Below are 20,814 nucleotides of genomic sequence, written 5' to 3'. Positions count from 1 at the left end.
GAGTTCCCAGGCTCGGACCTGCTTTTGTTGCTATGCTATTTAAGTGACTTTTTGATCACTGGTAACCCCTCAGAATGTTGATTGAGCAGGATTCAACAGTGAAAATGTCATTGTATGCCAGCAAGCGATAGCGAAATCCTTTGTTTTGTTGGAGAGGATCGTTGCCTGGCACTTGGTACTTGCCACTTAGCCTAAGTCTGAATATTGTCTAAATCTTATCATATTCAGGCACAGACCAATTCAATATCTGAGCAGCTATGAAGGGAACTGAACTCTACAATTATTAGCAAACATCTTCAAATCTGAGCTTGGAGTTTTTGGCAGATCTAGTTCCTGGAAATTATTGAGAACTTTGAAGGTTTGGCTGAGCTAGTTGGGCCTTTGCCGTATCTGTATCAGATACTTGTTTTGAAGCCAAGTGATCTGTTCAGTTTTAGATCTTTACTACATTGTAGATGTTCAATACAACTGAATAGCTTGCGGGGCCAGTTGGAAGGCAGTTTAGAGCAAATCATATTACTCTGGATTGCCTGTCACAAGAACTAGACTTAAGTATGGATGGCAGGTCCCCTTCCTAAGGGTCATACATGAACCAAATGTTTTCTTTAATGAAAATTTTGTCTTTTTTTTGTCACTATTGTTGATACCAGCTTATTTACTATAGATTTTTTTTTAATTAGCTAAATCTAAATTCCACAATTTTCATGACATGGTTTGGGCTCATCTCTCTGAATTGTTAGCCTAGGCTTCAGGATTATGTGTACGTAACATACTGTTTTGCAACTGCATCCTCAACTTTAATTTTAGTAATCATTTGATTGTGTTTATGTTGCTATTATGTGAAACATTGTGACGATATATGAGCTTTTGGTTTGGGCTTCGGATTGAGAGTCACGAACAGTGAGGGAAAGCATGTTGGGGAACATAAGCTTGTCTGAACATAGGAAAGCGAAGACGTATGTAAAGTAACTCCAGAGATATGACTAAGGCACTTACAAAACAAGTTATAGTGTAAGAAGTAATAACTAGTGAAGACTTTATTTTACTTTAGAGCTGTTTTGCCATTGAGTAAATCATGGCTAATCTTCCGCGTGCACTCCACCTTCCTGTGCCATCCCATTCCTTAATTCTGTTAGCATGCAAAGGTCTTATTGACCTCTATTATGAAAATCCTAAATGACTGAATATTTTAGACCCCCGGGAGGGTAGATAATTCCTAAAATTCATAACACTTTTGAGTTAAGAAATTTCTCCTCATTCTAGTACTCACGGTGAGTAGTTTTATTCTGAGTCTGTAACCCTGACTTTGAGATAATCCAATGAAGAATAAACATTTCTCAGCATCTATCTTATCAAAGCCCCTTGTGAATTGTCACTGTTTCAATTAAACCAATTCTCATTCTTCTAAACTCCAGGGAATGTAGCTTCAGTCTATTCAATCTCTCTTGGCCTCTCCCAGGAACTGGTGTAGTGAACCTGTTACATTCCTGCTGAATCCTAGTGCTCTCCAAAAGCAGTTTTCAGTAAAGGGTTAACTTCAGAAATGAATTTTGGCCTTGAGCTTACAATTTTTTTTGAGAAGTATCCTTATTAAACCTTGTTTAGACATGCAAGTTGGACAGTATTTCAGGTCAGCAGATGGCTGTGTGCCTCCACGTTGCTAAACAATTTAATGTGTTTTCTTTGTTAATTACTTTGATATTGCCAATAAACCTTTCTGGCTGACTGCCGTTTAGAAGGGTTGCATTGCAGATTTGCCATTTCTCCGTATTAATTTTCTAGTCAGCTTTGATTTTTCTTGCACTCATTTTCTAATGAACACTTCTAATAAGCAATGTGGCTGTTTAATGAAGGTAATGTTAACATTGTCCCACTTTGAAAGTATTTTAATAACACCCATATATCTGCTGGAGTTACAGTGAGGAAACTATTTGCTAAAATCTACATTTGCAAAACCATGTTGTGGTCACACTGCGTAAAACAAAGTGGATCTTTGACTGTGTTTAATCAATTCAGAGACTGATCTAAGCCTGATCACCTTGTTGATCCACTAAGGGAGGTGTTTCTTTAGTGGCTGAATAGGAAGAAGCTTTTAAGTGGATTAATGCCTTCTTTTAGCACAATTTTAAAACTGGTGAAGTATTGTAACTAATACCAAGAAAATGTTATGGAGGCAGCAGTTGCGTGCATAGGGGTAGATGCAAGAAAACTATGCACTATTTTTGATTTACACCTTTGCACTTTATCTCCCTGGTGTCAAGATAGCAGCTCATGATAACTTTCTTTGCCCAAAACCTTCGGCTCACTGCTTATTGCCTGACTGAAGCAAGGATCTTTCAATTTGCCCTTTCCTTCCAAAGTTCTTTCATGCTCTGTACATGAGCATAGAATCGTTGAGTTTTTTTGAACTTATGTTTGTGTCAACAGCAGAAAGTAAATAAAATGCAACTGGGATAAAAATAAGAATAAGAATGAAAATTGAAGATAAGTGAGATTGAAAGGACATTTGAAGCAGAGAGAAAGCAATGTACACAAAGGAGGCAATTGAAAAAATATAAATGAAAGCTATGGGAATTAAGGAGTCAAACTGGAAAAGGCATCAAGAAAAGTTTGAAAATAAGGTAACATGTGAAAGACACACAGGGAAAGAACACAAAAAAGTGGAAATGTACAAAAGTTAAAAGGGCAGATAGCAACAGAACAACAGCATAGGTTTAACCATAAGAAATCAAATATATCCAGTCAATTTTATGTTTTTAATTCATTGCAGGACATGTTTTTAGATACAAACCTGAATCACTGCAATAATATCAGAGATAATGGGAACTGCAGATGCTGGAGATTCCAAGATAATAAAATGTGAGGCTGGATGAACACAGCAGGCCAAGCAGCATCTCAGGAGATGCTGCTTGGCCTGCTGTGTTCATCCAGCCTCACATTTTATTATCACTGCAATAATATACTGTGCTTTCACGATCAGAGTGTACTGAAAAGGAATAGATCATGGGATAGTAGAACATATTTCAAAAACTTAAATGTATTGGGAGTAAGCTGTAAGTCATACAGTGACTTTGGAGATTTGGTATAATGTACAGTAGATTGGCAAAAGGCCCAGTCTTTAAATTAATTTGGAACTTTCAGTAACATATAAATGAATGTGTATTAAGTAATATATTAAGTACATAGGGAAGGGGTTCATCATGGCAGCATCTGTGGAACATCACCTTCATAACAGTTACAGTCGGATTTACCTGACATTACATCATTAAAGCCAACATGTTGAGTGCAATTTCAAGGCATGAGGAGGCATTCCCTGCTATCTGCCTAAGTGCCAATATCACGTATGTATCTGCTTGATATCTGGACAGCTCACAGAGGGCAACCCAAAACATGATAGCTTGTGAAGAAGGAATGTATGGCCAGAGATTCAGCAGATCTTGGGAGTGGGATGAGGTAGTGCCTCAGTGGTTAGCACTGCTGCCTCACAGCACCAGGGACTCGGCTTCAATTCCATTTCTGACTGTGTGGAGTTTGCTTATTCTCCCTGTGTTTGCATGGGTTTACTCATGGTGCTCCAGTTTCCTCCCACAGTCCAGAGATGTGCAGGTTAGGTGGATTGGCCATGCTAAATTGCCCACTGTACAGGGATGTGCAGGCCAGGTGGACTATCCATGGGAAATGCAGGGTAACAGGGGTAGCACAGGGGATGTGTCTAGGTGGGTTGCTGTTCAGAAGGTCGGTGTGGATCTGATTGACAAAATGACCTGTTTCCACATTGTGGATTCTATGAAACTTTGGCAAGCAAGTTCATTACCTTGAATTGACTGCAAACCTTACTCTCTTTTCTCATTAATTCTATAACGTCTCATACGTCCAGATGGGAGGCCTGAAATTGAAAAACTAGAAGCACCACTTTCTTCACGATCATAATACAACTCAAATTCACTGTGCCTGTTTGGTCCACCAGTAGGAACCCAGAGCAAAACTAACTTTGCATGATTGTTCAGATGTTGTTGAGAAATAGGAAGGATCTAAGAGTTTCAAAATGTAGTGATTGGAACCAGGTGGACCTCAGTGACTGAGATTCTTGATTGGGGGTTCCAATCAGGAAATCCTCGCTGACCAATATAATCAGGAGATTTAGAATCTCCTTGGTTCAGGGAACTGATTTGGAGTTGGCTGGCTGGCCGGCCACACAAGTAAGTAAAAGGTGATAGCAAAGTCTGGAGCTGGATGAACACAGCAGGCCAAGCAGCATCTCAGGAGCATTGAGATGCTGCTTGACCTGCTGTGTTCATCCAGCCCCACACTTTATTATCTTGGATTCTCCAGCATCTGCAGTTCCCATTATCTCTAAGTAAAAGGTGACTTGATGACAGGATACCAGCCTTTGTACAGATAGTTCACAAAAGAGATTTTGTTAAATAACTTCTAGCTGGAACATGATAGGACCACATCAACTAGGTATATTGTCCGAGGGAAAATATGGACTAGGGATTACTGCACTTGATTGTTGTCTATGGCCCAAGCTAGAAATAATGCATCCATGTAGATGTTGAGTAAAATCAGTGTTTAATTCAGTGCTGCTGCCCTTATGATGAAATAGAACAGCATCTGTTATTGTTTACATTTGCAGGCAATTGGGAACGTGGCCGAGATATAGTAAGGCTGTCACCACTCTTGGCACCATAGCCTAGCCTCAATCACCAGCAATAGAAAAGGAGCAAGAAAATCAGAAGTAAAAGTAATTTACAACAAGTTTATTTTTATTGTGTGTGTTATATAGAAGGAAGAGCGATTTGCATTTATATTGTAGTGTTATCATGTCTCAGGCCATTCTGTGAATTTCATAGACCAGTAAATTACTTTTAAATTGAAGTGATATGTAAACAAAGATTGCAACCGATTTGGAATACATCCAAATTCCAAAGAGCGTACAAGATAAATAGTCAGTTAATCGGTTTTTGCTGGTAGTAGCAGAGGGAAGAATGCTGGCCCTGACAAATACTTTACAGTTTCAAGATATATTATTTTAAGAATTGCAAAGCATATTCATTTTCTAAGAGACAAGTAAAGTAATGTTCCAGAAGAGGAGGGTCAAATTTATCTGTTGTTTAACTGATTTTTTTTGCAGGTTGACGTGGCATTCACGCAGCAGGTGAAAGCCAAGGTGAAAGAGTAAGCTGATTGAAACTTTTTTTAATTTAATGAACAAGTATTCCTTCCTGTAATCCCTGTTTCCCTGAAATATTTGGTTTTTCTTTTATTGTTGATCCCACGTTTGTATTGCGTTTCTGTTCCAGAACATTCTTTTAAAGAAGAACTCTCATTGTTTGTTGTTAATTTGATGTATAGAATAATTAGTTACTTGTGAGAATATATCTTTTTACTCCCAAAGCTGGTAAAATGACCATTTCCATAATTGAAACTATAATGCCTTGCTGATACTGTGATCTAGGATCTGGTTTTAATCAAGCCATAAATCATGAAGTAAAAGAAGCTCTTACCCAGTTTTCTGTTTCCTGTGCATATTGAGTATGAACAGCGGGAAAATAACATTAACCGGTACAGCAATTTTTTTCTACAAGGTGAGAGTTCAGATCCGTAGTCTATTCCTTAACTTTGTTGCTCATGCTCTTGGAGTGTTTAATAGTTATCCAAAATGGATATAAGCTTTCGTGATTCAGTACTGACATTTCTCATTTTAATTATTTAAAGGGCACAAAAATTGTTCCAGATTTCAAGTAAACTAAATAAAAACCACAATCACAAAATAGCTGTTAATCATAACATCTTTTGTTGGCATGCAATATTTACAATAACTTATATATATTATTTTATGAAAATTAAACATAACTCTTTTTTTGTTTGTTTTTATAGTGCTTCTGGTGTCTGTCTAGTTTCAGAGAAACCCCAGGAAGAATTGCATGCCGCCATGAGGAATTCTTTTGCTGTTGTAAATAGTTCTATCTCTGAAGGAATGTCTTCTGCAATTCTAGAGGTTCAGTAATTTCCAAAGTATCTGACTATCTTTCATAAACAATTATTTATTTTTGAATTTCGCTAACTTAAATGATTTGGTTCTTTAAACTTTCAATTATAACATCAGTAGATGCGTACTCTAAGGTTAGCTGTAACATAGAACTTAAGCTAAATGGCTTTCTTTTCTGTATGGAAACGAAACAGGTAATATTCTGACTGTCCCAACTTAAATTGCCAATAGCTGTCTAGCTGTGGGGAAACATCAGTAATGATTACAGAGAAATTCATTGACCGTTTTTTTTATGGGGACATTGTGTGTTGTGACTTACAATCTAACAAAGTATAATTGGGAAGGATTCAAATTAAATTCAGTTTACTTTTATTCATTTCTTTTGCTAAGATAACTTGCATTTTTTTGTCTGGTGTTTGTTATATTTAGGCGATGGACCTTAAGGTTCCAGTACTGGCAAGAAATATACCTGGAAACATAGCAATAGTAAAACATGAACACACAGGACTTCTCTTCTTTGATCCGTCGGTAGGTAATGAACAATTTAAATTGGACAAGAGGAATCTTATGCTCTGATTATGGTACTAAGGCAAGGTCAGATTGGCTCAGAAATTATCTACAGTTCAACGTGTAGCTTGTAATGCAATCCATCTGACTCAAATGAGCCAATCAATACTAAATTAGAGTTTGATTTCATACAATGCTATGTGGCGGGACCCGTAAATACAGTGCACCTGGTTGCCAAACCCCTACTTGAAAGCTTCTGGTATATTTGCTTTCTAAAATAAGGATGTAATTTTCCCCTAATCCCCCCAAGCATTCACTGTTTCATTGTGGGGTGCAATGGTAGCAGTTGCACCATTCTGCTTTTCTGAATTTAATGAGCTGAATCCAGATTATGCCATCTGTCCTCAATAATTGTGACATTAGTGATTTGGGCAGTTTTGCATTAATTTTTTGAGGAAGACTTGAGAGATTCTGGAACTCCAAAATAACTTATTAATAAAAATAAACTTCAACTTAAAACCATAACACAACACCTGTACATTTAACAGCACATTTGGATTCGAGAGAAATGCATAAAGCTTTCAGTATTAAGCCTCGGATGATGTACATCTCTTAAGAATCAGATTATTTTGCAAAAAGGTCTGGGGTAATGACTATGCAATTAAGTGAATACTAACAAAACCGTTGATTTTGGTTTATTAATATAATTTTTTTCTGATTAAAATTATTTTTACATCGCTTAAATATTCTATTAATCTGAGCCATTCTTGTGCTAATTTATTACAAAGCACATTTCAAAATGCAGTCATTCCTTGGTGAACAAATATCCTCAATTTAATTAATGGGGTGGGCCACAGTCTGCCTTAGAAGAAGATGCAGTACAGGTTCACCAGAGTGATTTCTGGTGATAAGTTATCATGTGAGGCAAGGTTGAGTAAAATGGAACTACATTCTCTATAATTTTGAAAAATGAGATGATCGAATTGAATTACTATCACATTCTGAGAGCGTTTGACAGAGTGGCTGTTGAAAGCTATTTTACCTGATTGGAGATTCCAGAAAGGGTGATCTTCTCAGGATGAGGGGTGACCATTTAGGACAATTGAGAAAAAAATACTTGCCTGATGATTGTGAATCTTTAGAATTCTGTACCCTTAAGAAGTGCTATGGATACTCAGTAACTGAGCGTATTGAAGACTGAAATTGATAAATCTTTGGGTTCTTAATGGAATCAAGGCATCCGGGAAATCAAGTTGGAGAAGTGGAATTGAGATCAAAGTTCTGCCGTGGTCTTAACAAATGACACAGCAGTCTCGGAAGCATACAAACTATCACTGCTAATCTTACTTCTGAGGTTCTTAACTTTCTCGTGAATTTGCACTGCACGCCTTCAAAAGCCAATTTCTACAATGTCGGCCCTTGTTTTAACAGAAAATCAGTTGTGTGGCTGTTGAATTTTGAGAAAGACAAACTAGTTTCAGTATTTTCTCTTCCAAGGAGCAGTCAGTCATTATTGCCTTGCCGAGTGATTGAATTATTTACAGGCATCCAGGTTTCTTGCATACTTTTTCCTCTTGTATTTATAAGAATACATCATCTTAATTTGAAAAATGAGATAAAAGAATATAGAAATTTTGTCAAGTAGGTTTATCAAGGAAACTTTGAAAAAGCCTTTTAAGACTTGATCATTTAAAATACGACATTAAACTTTTCAGCACTATTGCATTCTCAGGAGTTAAACTTTTCAGCACTATTGCATTCTCAGGAATTCTTTGTTTTCCAAACTACTTTATTATACATCGTAGTGCTTGCAAAAATTGAACAGAAATTGAATTGCACATTTAATTGGAGAATTTGATGGCCGTATGCTCTTTTTCTTTTTCTCTGTCTTCCCGTTCTTTACCCTGGGTACTTTGGGCTGTTTTTAGTTTAATCTAAGTAATATTGGAGAAAATATAGTTAACCCTGGATGTAATATACTTGCTGGTATTTGGAAACTGGATGAAAGAAAGCTTTCTAATGATAGCGGCAATGCTTTATAATAGCACTTGCTAAGAAATAAACCACTATACCACAAAATAAAGTCGTTTTTAAACTAAATCTTGACCTACACATTGCTTCTGCTAGGCTAATTACATTATTAGTGTCACATTGACAGAGATCCAGTCTGTTTCTTGCCTCTTGCTCTCCCATTATAGGCAACATATCCATACTTTTTTTTCTTTTCATTTGTGGTATGTGGGCATCGCTGGCTGGCCAGCATTTATTGCCAATCCCTAGTTGCCCTTGAGAAGGTAGTGGTGGGCTGCCTTCTTGAACTGCTGCTGTCCACCTACTGTAGGTCGATCCACAATGCCATTGAGAAGGGAATTCCAGCATTTTGATCCAGTGGCAGTGAAGGAATGGTGATATATTTCCAAGTCAGGATAGTGAGTGACTGGAGGGGTACTTGGAGTTGGTGGTGTTCGCGTATGTCTGATGCCGTCGTCCTTCTAGATGGAAGTGGTCGTGTGTTTGGAAGGTGCTGTCTGAGGATCTTTGGTGAATTTATGCGGTGCATCCTGTAAATAGAACACACTGCTGTTACTGAGTGTTGGTGGTAGAGGGAGGGAATGCTTGTGGATGTTGTGCCAATCAAGCGGGCTGCTTTGTCCAGGATGGTGTCAAACTTCTTGTGTTGTTGGGCTGCGCTCATCCAGACAGGTGGGCAGTATTCCATGACACTCCTGATTTGTGCCTTGTAGATGGCGGGCAGGCTTTGGGGAGTCAAGAGGTGACATACTCATTGCAGTATTCCTAGCTTCTGGCACGCTATTGTAGCCACTGTGTTAATGTGGTGAGTCCAGTTGCATTTCTGGTCAGCCCCAGAATGTTGGTACTGGGGGATTCAGTGGTGATAACACCATTGAATGTCAAGGGATAGTGGTTAGATTGCCTCTTATTGGTGATGGTCATAGCCTGGCATTTGTGTGGCATGAATATTACTTGCTACTTGTCAGCCCAAGCCTGGATATTGTCCAGATCTTGTTACATGTGAATATGGATTGCTTCAGTATCTGAAGAGTCGTGAATGGCACTGAACATTGTGTGATCATTGACAAACATCCCCTCTTCTGATCTTAAGATAGAGGGAAGGTCATTGGTGAAGCAGCTGAAGATGGTTGGGCCAAGGATACTACCCTGGGGAACTCCTGCAAAGATGTCCTGGAGCTAAGATGATTGATCTTCCACAACCATGACCATCTTTCTATGTGTCAGGCATGGTTCCAACCACTGGAGCATTTTCCTCCTGATACCCATTGACTCCAGTTTTCCTCGGGCTCCTTGATGCCATACTCGGTTGAATGCCATACTCGGTTGAATGCAGCCTTGATATCAAGGGCTGTCACTCTCACCTCACCTCCGGAATTCTGCTCTTTTGTCCGTGTTTGAACCAAGGCTGTAAGGAGGTCGTGAACTGAGTGGCCCTAGCGGAACCCAAATGCGCGTCACTGAGGTTATTTCTAAGCAGGTGCTGCTTGATAGTGCTGTTGAGGATACCTTCTATCACTTTACTGATGATTGAGAGTAGACTGATCGGGTGCTAATTGTCTAGATTGGATTTATCCTGCTTTTTGTGTGCAGGACATACTTGAGCAATTTTCTACATTGCCGGGTAGATGCCAGTGTTGTCACTGCACTGGAACAGCTCGGCTAGCGGAGCGGCAAGTTCTAGAGCACAAGTCTTGAGTACTATTGCCAAATGTTGCCAGGGCCCATAGCCTTTCCAGTATGCAGTGTCTCCAGCCATTCAGGATACTGCCTGGAGTGAATCGAATTGGCTGAAGACTGATATCTGTAATGCTGGGGACCATTGAAGGAGGCCGAGATAGATCAACCACTCAATACTTCTGGCTGAAGGTTGCTGCGAATGTTTCAGCCTTATCTTTTGCACTGATGTGCTGGGCTCTTCCATCATTGAGGATGGGGATATTTGTGGATATTTACAATTGATATTTAATTATTTACAAATGATACTTTCAGTTGGAAAAATAAATCTGATTTATCATTTAACAATTGTTGTATTTGCTAAAACACATTTTAACAGTCAAATCCCTCTCCTAAATTCACAGGAAAAACATTCATTCAAGGTATTTTCTAACCCATCTGTTTCGAGTTGTTATTAACATCACTGGAGCAGGTGGGATATAAACTCAGGTCTTCAGATAGGGACACTACCACTGCACCGTAGGAGCCCTCCAAAATATTAATTCAGTTGTTTTTTATTTGAGTTATGTGAGCTGTAACCTACTTCAGTTAAATTGTTCCTTTTTGACGTAGTTACAACTGCAGGGAAAAATGTTAATACAACTAGAAATATAAGTGTAACAGATCTATTAGCTGAAGAGATTTTATCTTTTTCAAGTGCTTTAGATTGGCTTCCTACTAGTCACATTGGATGTATAGATTGCTTATTGTAGAACCCAGAACTGATTCCTAACTAGAACAATCAGGGCTCATATTGGATAAGATTGGCTGAATTGCGAACTTACAATAGCAATTAAGCATCCAGGCCCAATGGCTGTTGACTAGGGTATCGTTAAGCTACTCAAATTAGCTCTCAGTTGGCAGCTCACCAGTTCAGTTTAAACAGAGAAATTATTGAAGGAGGGCAAACCAGAAGTTACTGAAATCCTTGTGCTGATTACAGGTTGTCATTGACTGTGCCATGAAATTGCTTGTAATTGTCAGGTAAAGCCAGGCTGAACACTTCAGTCCACTGCTGCAGTGTAATTGATTTTGATGCTGATGCAAACCCTATCCAATGAACTGTGTTGCAGCTATTTCTGCTAAGCATCCGTTCTTGCAGGTATGGCAGTGCAGGAATGGCCTATTGTATCCAGCTTCCTGAATCTTGGCTGGAAAAGGGCCTTGCATGCGTCATGCTGTCTTTGTTTGAAATACATTTGGTCCTGGCCAAGTTAATATCAAAACTTTTTTAACAAATCTCAGTGATACTAATTTTCGTTCAGTTAAGACAGTTACTAGCCTTCATGCCAACACAAAAGATTAGCAAACTACAAGTTATCGTAATGAATAAACATGACCTTGCTCGTCAAGAGGGCATGACTGTTGTGAAGCTACATATTCCCTTTGCTCAATACTGCAATCAGGCTCATTCTGTGGTCACAAACGAACATAGTGAATTTCAAGCAATTGCCTAATATTCTGCATTTCACACAAGTTTAATATATATCACTATCAGTTAGCTTTACCTGTTGCAATATTTTCTGATCTTAGTAGATTTTGAGTAAAAGTTACCTTCATAAAATGTAAAAGATAGCCTTTACCATCATGGCAACATTTGACAAGTTTCAAAGCTGAAACGATTTTACATCAATTTAATTATATTTCTGTAACCGTAGCAGCCATTCTATGCACGGCAAAGTTGCACACAATAATTACACACCAAATCAATTCATCATTTTTGGTTAAAAATCACACAACACCAAGTTATAGTCCAGCAGGTTTATTTGAAGACACAAGCTTTCGGAGTCTCACTGCTTCTTCAGGTGTTAGAGAGAGAGGTGGCATCCAACACGGAATTTATAAGCAAAAGATCAAAGGGTCAAAGAACAAAAACCTAAGCTGCCTATTAAATCTTTAATCAGTTAGAAAGGATTAATACGCAAATCCTAAAATTTCTTTCAAGTCACTGCCCCAAGATAACTAAAGGTTTTATCAGTTCCTTCAGTACACCGCAGGGGTGACATCCCAGGTCAGACAATGCATTTTAGGTGTGAGGCCTTGTTTAGAATCTGGCTGCGTACCAACTTGGAGTCAGACTTGTTTATTTCCAAAGTAGGAATTTAAAAAATGCCACATTGACTATCTACAAATTGTGTGCTTTTTGAACAAAACAGAATATATCTACAATCTCTCTCCCCACCATGCGTACCTTCTCCCTCCTTTGCACGTGTACCCACACCCTCTCTCCTTCACATGCACAAGCGAGGGTGCACATATTCACACGCACACACACTCTCTCTCTCCTTCACACGTGCATACACGCGCACGCACATACAAACACATACACATACACACACACACACACACACACAAATCTATGGGGTGAATTTGCAGTTGCAGGTATATTCTAGATTGTTCAAAAAGCATACTGTATCTGCAAATGCAAATTCACCCCGCGTGCGTGTGTGTGTGTGTATACACGTGTGCACAGGCTCATGCGCACAAGAGGGTGTGGGTGCCCGCGGCACGAAGGAGGGAGAGGGTACAGGTGCACGCGGCGCGAAGGAGGGAGAGGGTGCAGGCGCGCGCGCGGCGCGAAGGAGAGAGAGGGTGCAGGTGCGCGCGCGGCGCGAAGGAGGGAGAGGGTGCAGGCGCGCGCGGCGCGAAGGAGGGAGAGGGTGCAGGCGCGCGCGGTGCGAAGGAGGGAGAGGGTGCAGGCGCGTGCGGCGTGAAGGAGGGAGAGGGTGCAGGCGCATGTGCGTGAAGGAGAGAGAGGATACATGTGGTGGGGAGAGAGACTGTAGATACATTCTGCTTTGTTCAAAAAGCGCACAATTTTTAGGCAGTCAGTGTGGCATTTTGTAAATTCCTACTTTGGAAATAAAACAAATCTGGCTCCAAGTTGATATATAGCCAGATTCTAAACAAGGCCTCACACCTAAAATGCATTGTCTGACCTGGGAATCACCCCGGGGTATATTGAAGGAGCTGATAAAACCATCGGCAGTGACTTGAAAAAAAGTCTGGGATTTGCATAATAACCCTTTTCTAACAGATTATAGATTTAACCACCAACTTACTCAGAGATAAGAAGAACTGCCGATGCTGGAGTCAAAGATAACATAGTGCAGATTTGGACGGACACAGACCAAGCAGCATCAGAGGAGTAGAAAAGTTGAAGTTTCGAGTCAGGACCCTTCTTCAGAAACATCCTGACACGATATGTCAACTTTCCTACTCCCCTGGTGCTGCCTGGCCTGCTGTGTCCTCCAGTTCTACACTGTTATCTCTAACCACCAACTTAGGTTTGTTCAACACATTTGCGTTAGTTGTACAACCCTTTGACCTTTTGCTTATAAATTCTGTCTGATCCCACCTCTCTCACTGACAACTGAAGAAGGAGCAAGACTCCAAAAGCTTGTATTTTCAAATAAACCTGTTGAACTATAACCTGGTGTAATGTGATTTTTGACCTTGACCACCCAGTCCAACACCGGCTTCTCAACATCATTTTTGATTGATTCATTGGAGAATATTTTGGTCTTTTCTGAATAGCATAACGGGATTTTTAGTGATCACCTGAATCAGTAGAATGGACATATGAACCTTTGAATTGTTAGAGTATCTGAAAGGCAGTATCTCCAACCATGTTGCGTTTCCTCAGAAATGTCAGCCTTTGGAGAAGTTTGTATTCTTTTTGATCACGTAATCCTGGCTAACCTACACTAGTATCTTTCAATTGCACAAAAGAGATCAGATAATGTTAGGTTGGAGAAGCAGTAGTTAATTTAAAATATAAGAAAGTGTGAAACTAAGTAATCATCCAATCAAACTAGGCTGAATTTGAACTCAGAGCAGAATTGTACAATGCAAAAGGATGCTGATGGACAAAAAAATCCAATTAGTCCCAGATCTGAAAGAGCAACATTTTACCCCACTTATCCAGTTCCTAAATAAATTTCTATGCAGAATTAATCTTGTTCTTCTATTTCAACCTACTTTTATCTACCACATTTTATAATTGTGAGAATTACATGAAGGTCAAGTATGTTTTTACGCTGTCGTGAAGAAAATGGGACAAAGGAGTCTTGATAATTCTGCTTTCTTTGACCTTGCAAAAGGATTTGAAGGGCTTTTTAGAAGAATAAAGTTTCTCAGTGGGATAGAAAAAGAAAGCTCAGAATAATAAGATATGTCAGGGCAGCAGCACAAGGAGTTGCAGAATTAAATGGAAGCAGGCATCAACTCTTCATTTGAACATGATTAGCAATAGATCAGTTGACAAAAAGAGTGACTAAGGTCAGCACAACTTTTAAAGAAACAACTGGGCACCAGCAGAAAGCAGGAGGATTTATATAATTAAATAAAGAACTCTGAAACGCAAACAGAAATTGCTGGAGGAACTCAGCAGGTCTGGCAACATCTGTGGAGAACATTTCAAGACACAGGAGGATTTACATTATGAAAGGGCGGAATGCTTTCTTTTTACCTTGTACAATTGTTAACTAAGTTATTTGTTAAACTGTATTTTGTGGTCAGGAATGTTTGTCATACAGAGGTTTGGCAAAATAAAGTTGATTATTGTTAGTACAAATGCAGAGGTTACTCAGTTCTTCTGTAAATTGTTTAGTAGATATGCTGATCATTTTCCAATTTTTCTGTGGTATGAATTTATTACAAATGATCAGCGTCTTCTCCGTTAACTTTGGCTTTCATGTTGAATTGTGTGAAACTGTCTGTTAAATACTGTAAGGTAAAAGCCACTTGGTTTAATTGTTCTGAGGAATATTTTTTACTTACCCATATTGCTGTTGTACAAAAGCATCAAATTGTAGAATGGTTACAGCACAGAAGAAAGCCATGCAGACCATCAAAGCCCATGGTGGCTCTCTGTAAGAGCAGTTTATGTAATTCCACTTCACTGCCTTTTGTTCTGCCTGTATCCCTACAATTTATCTTCAGGTGTCTATCCAGTTACCTTTTAAAAGCTATAATTGATGCTGCCTTTACACTATCAGCTACTCAAAACTACTCTGCATAAGAAAAAATTTTCTTGATGTCACCTTGCGATTCTTTTGTCAATCACCGGAAACCTGTGACTTCTAGTTCACAACCTTTTTACTAATGGGAGTTTAAGGGCAGTTAGGGATGGGCAATAAATGCTGGGTCAGCCAGCGATGCCGACATCCCTCTGTTGAATTACCTATTCTGTTTAAATCGCTCATGATTTTGAACACTCCAGTCAAATTTCCTCCCAACCTTTTTGTTCTGCAGTGAGAGCAATCCCAGTTCTCCAAGCTGTCTGTGCAACTGAAATCCCTCACCCTTGGAGCCATTCAATGAAATCTTTTCTGCATTCTTCATGAAGTCCTCAGAATCTTCCTAAAAGAGGGCTTTCCAAAGTGGGGAGTGGGGCAGGACCCCAAGTGATGTCACAAGCTGAATTGTGGGGTCCTGAGCTTTGATGCAGCAATTGCCACGATGAAGCTCCGACCCTAACAGGTATTCTCTCAGTCTGCTGTCCCCACTCTCACAGGTCTCATTTGAGGGGATGTGGTCATTTGGAAGCGATGATGTGGGAACACAGTAGGAAAAAAATTTAAGAAGCGCTGCCTTAAAATGTGGAACGCCAAGAATCTAACACTGCCTTATCACAGATTGTTACTCTCTCACATATTATTGAAAAATATCTTCACACAAACTGGAAATGACACAGTAATGTTACAATTAATTTGTTACATAATAATGGTTGCAGAAGTTATTATAATCAATTGTCAGGCTCAGAAATCTAGTCTAACCTACCTGCTTTGCTCTGACCTCAACTGAACCTTTTTCCAGATTCAAACTTACAGATTTCAGTTCTTTCATGTTTAGAATTTTTGCAAATGCCAGTATATTATAGTTTTTTTTTAAACTGTTGCTTAGAAATTTAGGGGATTGTTAACTTATTTTAAATAGAGGAATGCTGCAGACAGAAAATACTTTTTTTATTTGTAAAATAGGTTCCGTCTAGCAAGTGAATAAGATTTAATAAAACTGATGTTACTTAAACTTTATCTCAATTAACAATCAGGTCCTGAATTCCCATGAAATTTCACCCAGTCTTCTGCCCTAACTGCAGCAGTGAAACGCTAAATAATATCACTGTTCTCCACAGTTTTATAAGGGTTCCTGAACACAGCATAGGCTAACCCTTTCCAAGAGTTCTGGTAATTACATTTTCTAGCTAGGAGTTTTGGATGCAACAAATGTCCCTCACCAGATCTGGAGCCCATTTTAGCTAATGCTTTGCCAGTTCAGCCTGTCAACTCATAATCTGACTGCAAATTTCTTTATTCTTTTGTTAAAATGCCTTTGACACTATTTCTGCTCTTGTGTTTGTGCCATTTCACTTTCTTATTCTTTCTTCATATTTCTTATTACATTCAGTTTTCCAAGTCTTCCTTGAGTTGTGGGCATCACTGGCAGGTCCAGCGTTTAGTACTTATCCCTAATTACTCTTACAAAGTTGGTGGCATGCTGCCTTCCTTATCCACAGTAGCACAGGTCATCCCACAATGTTGTCAGGAAGGAAGTTTCAGGATTTTCAAGCCAATGGCAGTACTATAGTTCTGAGTCAGGATGGTGTGTGGCTTGTAGGCAGTGTTGTTCACATATATGTCTGCTGTACCTTCTAGGTGGTAGAATCACCAATTTTAAAAGGTGCTCTCAAAGGAACTTATCTGAGTTGCTTTAATACATGTTAAATATTTAATTTGTTACTGCCATTATGTCTAAGATGGAGGGAATGAATGTTTAGGTTTGTAGATTGAGTGCTGTTCAAACAAGCTTCTTGAGTGTTGTTGGAGTTGATTCATTCAGACAAGCGAAGTATATTTCCTGTCCTTACTTGTGTCTTGTAAATGTTGGACAGGTTTTGAGAGTCAGGAACTGTGTCAGTTGCCTCAGAGCTTCTTGTTTTTGATCTGCTATTGTAAGCACAGTACTTATATAGCTGGTCCATTTTAATGGCAAACTCCATGATATTAATAATATGGGAATCAGCGATGGTAACACCATTGGAAATCAAGGAGAGGTGGTTCAGTTCTCTCTTTTAGGATCTGATCACTGCCGGGCATTTGTGAGGCACCAATGTCACTTGCCATTTATCAGTTCTTTCTGAATGTTGTCCAGATCATGCTGCAAATGGGCCTAGACTACTGTAGGAGCTCAAGCATTGTGAATGGTACTGGCATTATACTGTTGAATCAAGAATCTTTCCTTTTCTGACCTCATGTTGGAGGGAAGGTAATTGATCAAGCACGTCAAAATGGTTGGGCCAAAGACACTATCATGAGGAACTCCCGCAGTGTATCCTGGATGGTTGGCCTTCGACAACCCCACAACCATTTTCTGTTGTGCTAGGTATCACTCCATCCAGTGGAAACTTTTTTCCTATTTAAGTTGCACAGAGATTCTTTGCTGTCACACTGGGTGGAATGTTATATTGTGTCAAGAGCAGTCATTGTCCCTGTGTCTTGAGTTCAACTTTTTCTTCTTCTGTGTTTGGACCAAGGCTATAATGAGGTCAGGAGTGGCCCTGACAGAAAGAAACTGAGAAACAATGAGAAAGTTTATTTCTGTTTAAGTGTCACTTGATAACTCTGTCAATGACACCTTCCATCACTTAATTAACAGGACGCTGGTGGAATTTGTCTTGCTTTTTGTGGATGGGTCATATCTGGGCTATTTTTCACATTGACTAGTAGACATTAGTGTTGTAGTATCCTGGATCAGTTTGGCTACGGGCATGACAGGTTTCTTGAGCACACGTCCTGGGATGGTACAACTGACATGTGAAGGGAAACTGGAACAGAAACGACTATATTCACTGGAGTTTAGAAGAATGAGGGAAGATATTAAAGACACCTTTATAATTCTAACAGGACTAGACAGGATAAATGCAGGAAGGATATTCCTGCTGACCAGGGAATCCAGAACCGGGCACTCAGTCTCAGAATTTGGGTAGACCATTTAAGACACAGAGTAGGAGAAATTTCTTCACCCAGAGTGTAGTGAGCTGTGGAGTTCTCTGCAACAGAAAGCAATTGAAGTCAAAACTTTGAATGTTTTCAAGGGAGTGTTAGATATAGTTCTTACGACGAAGGGGATTAAAGAATATGGGGATAAAGTGGGAATGGAATACTGAGTTCGATGATCAGCTATAATCATATTGAATGAAAGAGCAGGCTAGAAGGACTGAATGGCCAATGTATGCCTTACTTTCTATGTTTCTATGTAAGTGTTTAGAACTGTTGCCAGAATGTTGTTAGGAACTATAGCTATTAGAGCATTCGACCGTTTAATTGAATTGGCTGAAGATTGGCATCTGTGATGCTCAGGAGGAGGCTGTGATGGATCATCCATTTGGGACTTCTGCATGATGTTGGCTGCAAGTGCTTCAGCCTTATCAAAAATGGGGATAATAGAGGAGCTTCTTCCTCCTGTTAGTTGTTTAATTGTCCTCCACCATTTACAACTGGATGTAGCAGTAACACAGAAGTTAGATCTGATTTCTTGATTGTGCTGTTTGATTAGGTCTGTCTACCAATTGATCAAAGTGTTGTTTGTGGATACAGTTTTAGACATGAGTGAGGAGCTTGATGAATCAAATTAATTTTTCTCATCAGTGCTTTAAATGGTAATATTTTTCATTAACCTACAATTTTAAAACTTTATTTAAAGGTCATAAGCTGAAAAATGTTTGTTGTGAATTAAACATATGACTTTTCTATGTGGCAAATTCCGACAGATACTGTGTACTCCACATAGTAGTAATTCTAATTATGAGGTTAGGAATTTCAGTCCTGTCATTTTAAGAGGTTTAATAGTAATAATATTTTAAATAAAATAATAAAATCAGAGCTCAACAGATGTCTAGAGTCTATTTTTAGCAATTGAAGAGTAAAACCTTCCTCAAGGTGTTTTTTTTATAACTTCATAGTAACATTAGAAGCCCGACTTGCAATAAATGTTGATGTTTTGAAAGACTCTGAGTTGGTGCAGAGCAGAATGTTTCTTCACTTTTTTGGGGTACTTTCAGCATCAAATGATCACAATTCATGTAAATTATGAATTATATGCATAACAAAAAATGTCAGCCGGACAATTTCACTCCAAATTTTAGGAGCCCTTATGGATTCTCTCTATGAGAGTCCCAATTAATGTTGAATTATCAGTGCTTTTGTGAAATAGAATTGTACCCTATAGAATGTGCCAAACATTGCGTAGAGGTCTTCTTAATTGTACATGGCTATATAAACAGTAACAAATACAGAGTTTCACAGTAATGTGTGAAACTTAACTACTCCTGTTTGGAATATAAATGATAACAAATTGTGCTAGTTCCTGTAATAAAATCTAATGTGAGGGCCATTTAAGTCCAGTTTTAGATTGATTTAGGATACATGACACATTTATTACTTTCTGTATAAATTTGCTGTTCCTTTGCTGCTATTTACTTGCCTGTTTCTTAGTAATGAATATGCTTGATTTATAAATGAAACATACCAAAACCCAAAGAAGAAACCCAAAGCTATGCATTGCCAGGCTATACCAAGCCAAGGCATCATTCAGTGGAAAACAAAAACAAGGATGTGAAGACAGTGCAAATTTGTGTTGTTTCTAGCTGGAGCTTCATTTGCAAGACTGTGGAGGCGAATTTCACCATGAGATAAGGAAATGAGATAACAGAAGACCTGGAAATGAAATTGTCAGAATGAAGGCAGAATACAACAGATGCTAGATATTTCAAATAAAAACAGAAAATGTTCTAAATATTTAGGAGATCTAAGAGCATTTGTAGTGAGAGAAACTGAATTACAATTCAAGTTGACGATCTTTTGTTGCCGAACTACATATGCTGCAGGTTCAGTCCACTGATGTAGGTGTGGAGATTGAGTCCATTGTCAGGTGTTTTGATCATGAGAACTACTCTGTCCAGTTTGTTAGCAACTTTCTTGAGCGTATTTGTTACTGCACCGACCCAGCTAAAGGTATGTTTTCCAACAGACTCCTGTTGTAAATCTTGAATATTGTGAAGATGCTTTGAATGATTAGCAATTTAGTCATTCTTCACAAATTTCCTAGCTTCTACACAATTGTTAGAGTGATGGCAATATGTGTTTGGTTCTGTTTGGTGATTGTGAAAGATGATGTCATTGAAATACTTAGCAGTAACAATGTTGTTCAAAATCAGGGTGAGATAGTTGGGCTTTTTTATTTTGGTTGGCAGTACGAATCTGCTGAAATATGTGGGACAAATTCTACTTGTCAAACCAAGCCTGGATTATATCCAAGTGTGAACTGTCATGAGCTGCTACATTAAGATATGCAAGCGGAGATGACATGACAGATCCATCAACAACCAAAGCAACAACTGAAATGAAGGCAGAGAGAAAGTCATCAATAGAACAACTCAAGATAAATAAATCAAGGCAACGTGAGGACATCACACAATTATGTGATGATTGCCATCAAAGCTATCAGAAACACCTCCCTCCAGCCGCTGTATGATTTTTCCCTCCATGCTCAATTTGCTCGGGCTA

General features: G+C 38.9%; 1 protein-coding gene across 3 annotated transcripts in view; it reads left to right on the top strand.

The window, feature by feature from the left end:
* glt1d1 (glycosyltransferase 1 domain containing 1) overlaps window positions 1-20,814 on the top strand; it is a 77,926-nt gene that overhangs the window by 38,790 nt on the left and 18,322 nt on the right. For all 3 annotated transcript variants that reach the window (XM_048555821.2, XM_048555823.2, XM_059655066.1), the window contains 3 exons: window positions 5,135-5,178; window positions 5,881-6,001; window positions 6,422-6,520. In XM_048555821.2, coding sequence (XP_048411778.1) covers window positions 5,135-5,178; window positions 5,881-6,001; window positions 6,422-6,520 — 264 coding nt within the window. The remainder of the gene's footprint in view (window positions 1-5,134; window positions 5,179-5,880; window positions 6,002-6,421; window positions 6,521-20,814) is intronic.

This window comes from Stegostoma tigrinum, chromosome 26 (genome assembly GCF_030684315.1).
Source record: "Stegostoma tigrinum isolate sSteTig4 chromosome 26, sSteTig4.hap1, whole genome shotgun sequence".
Classification (NCBI taxonomy): Eukaryota; Metazoa; Chordata; class Chondrichthyes; order Orectolobiformes; family Stegostomatidae; genus Stegostoma; species Stegostoma tigrinum.
Note: the sequence above shows the minus strand (reverse complement) of the source record. Positions and strands in the feature narration are given on the sequence as shown.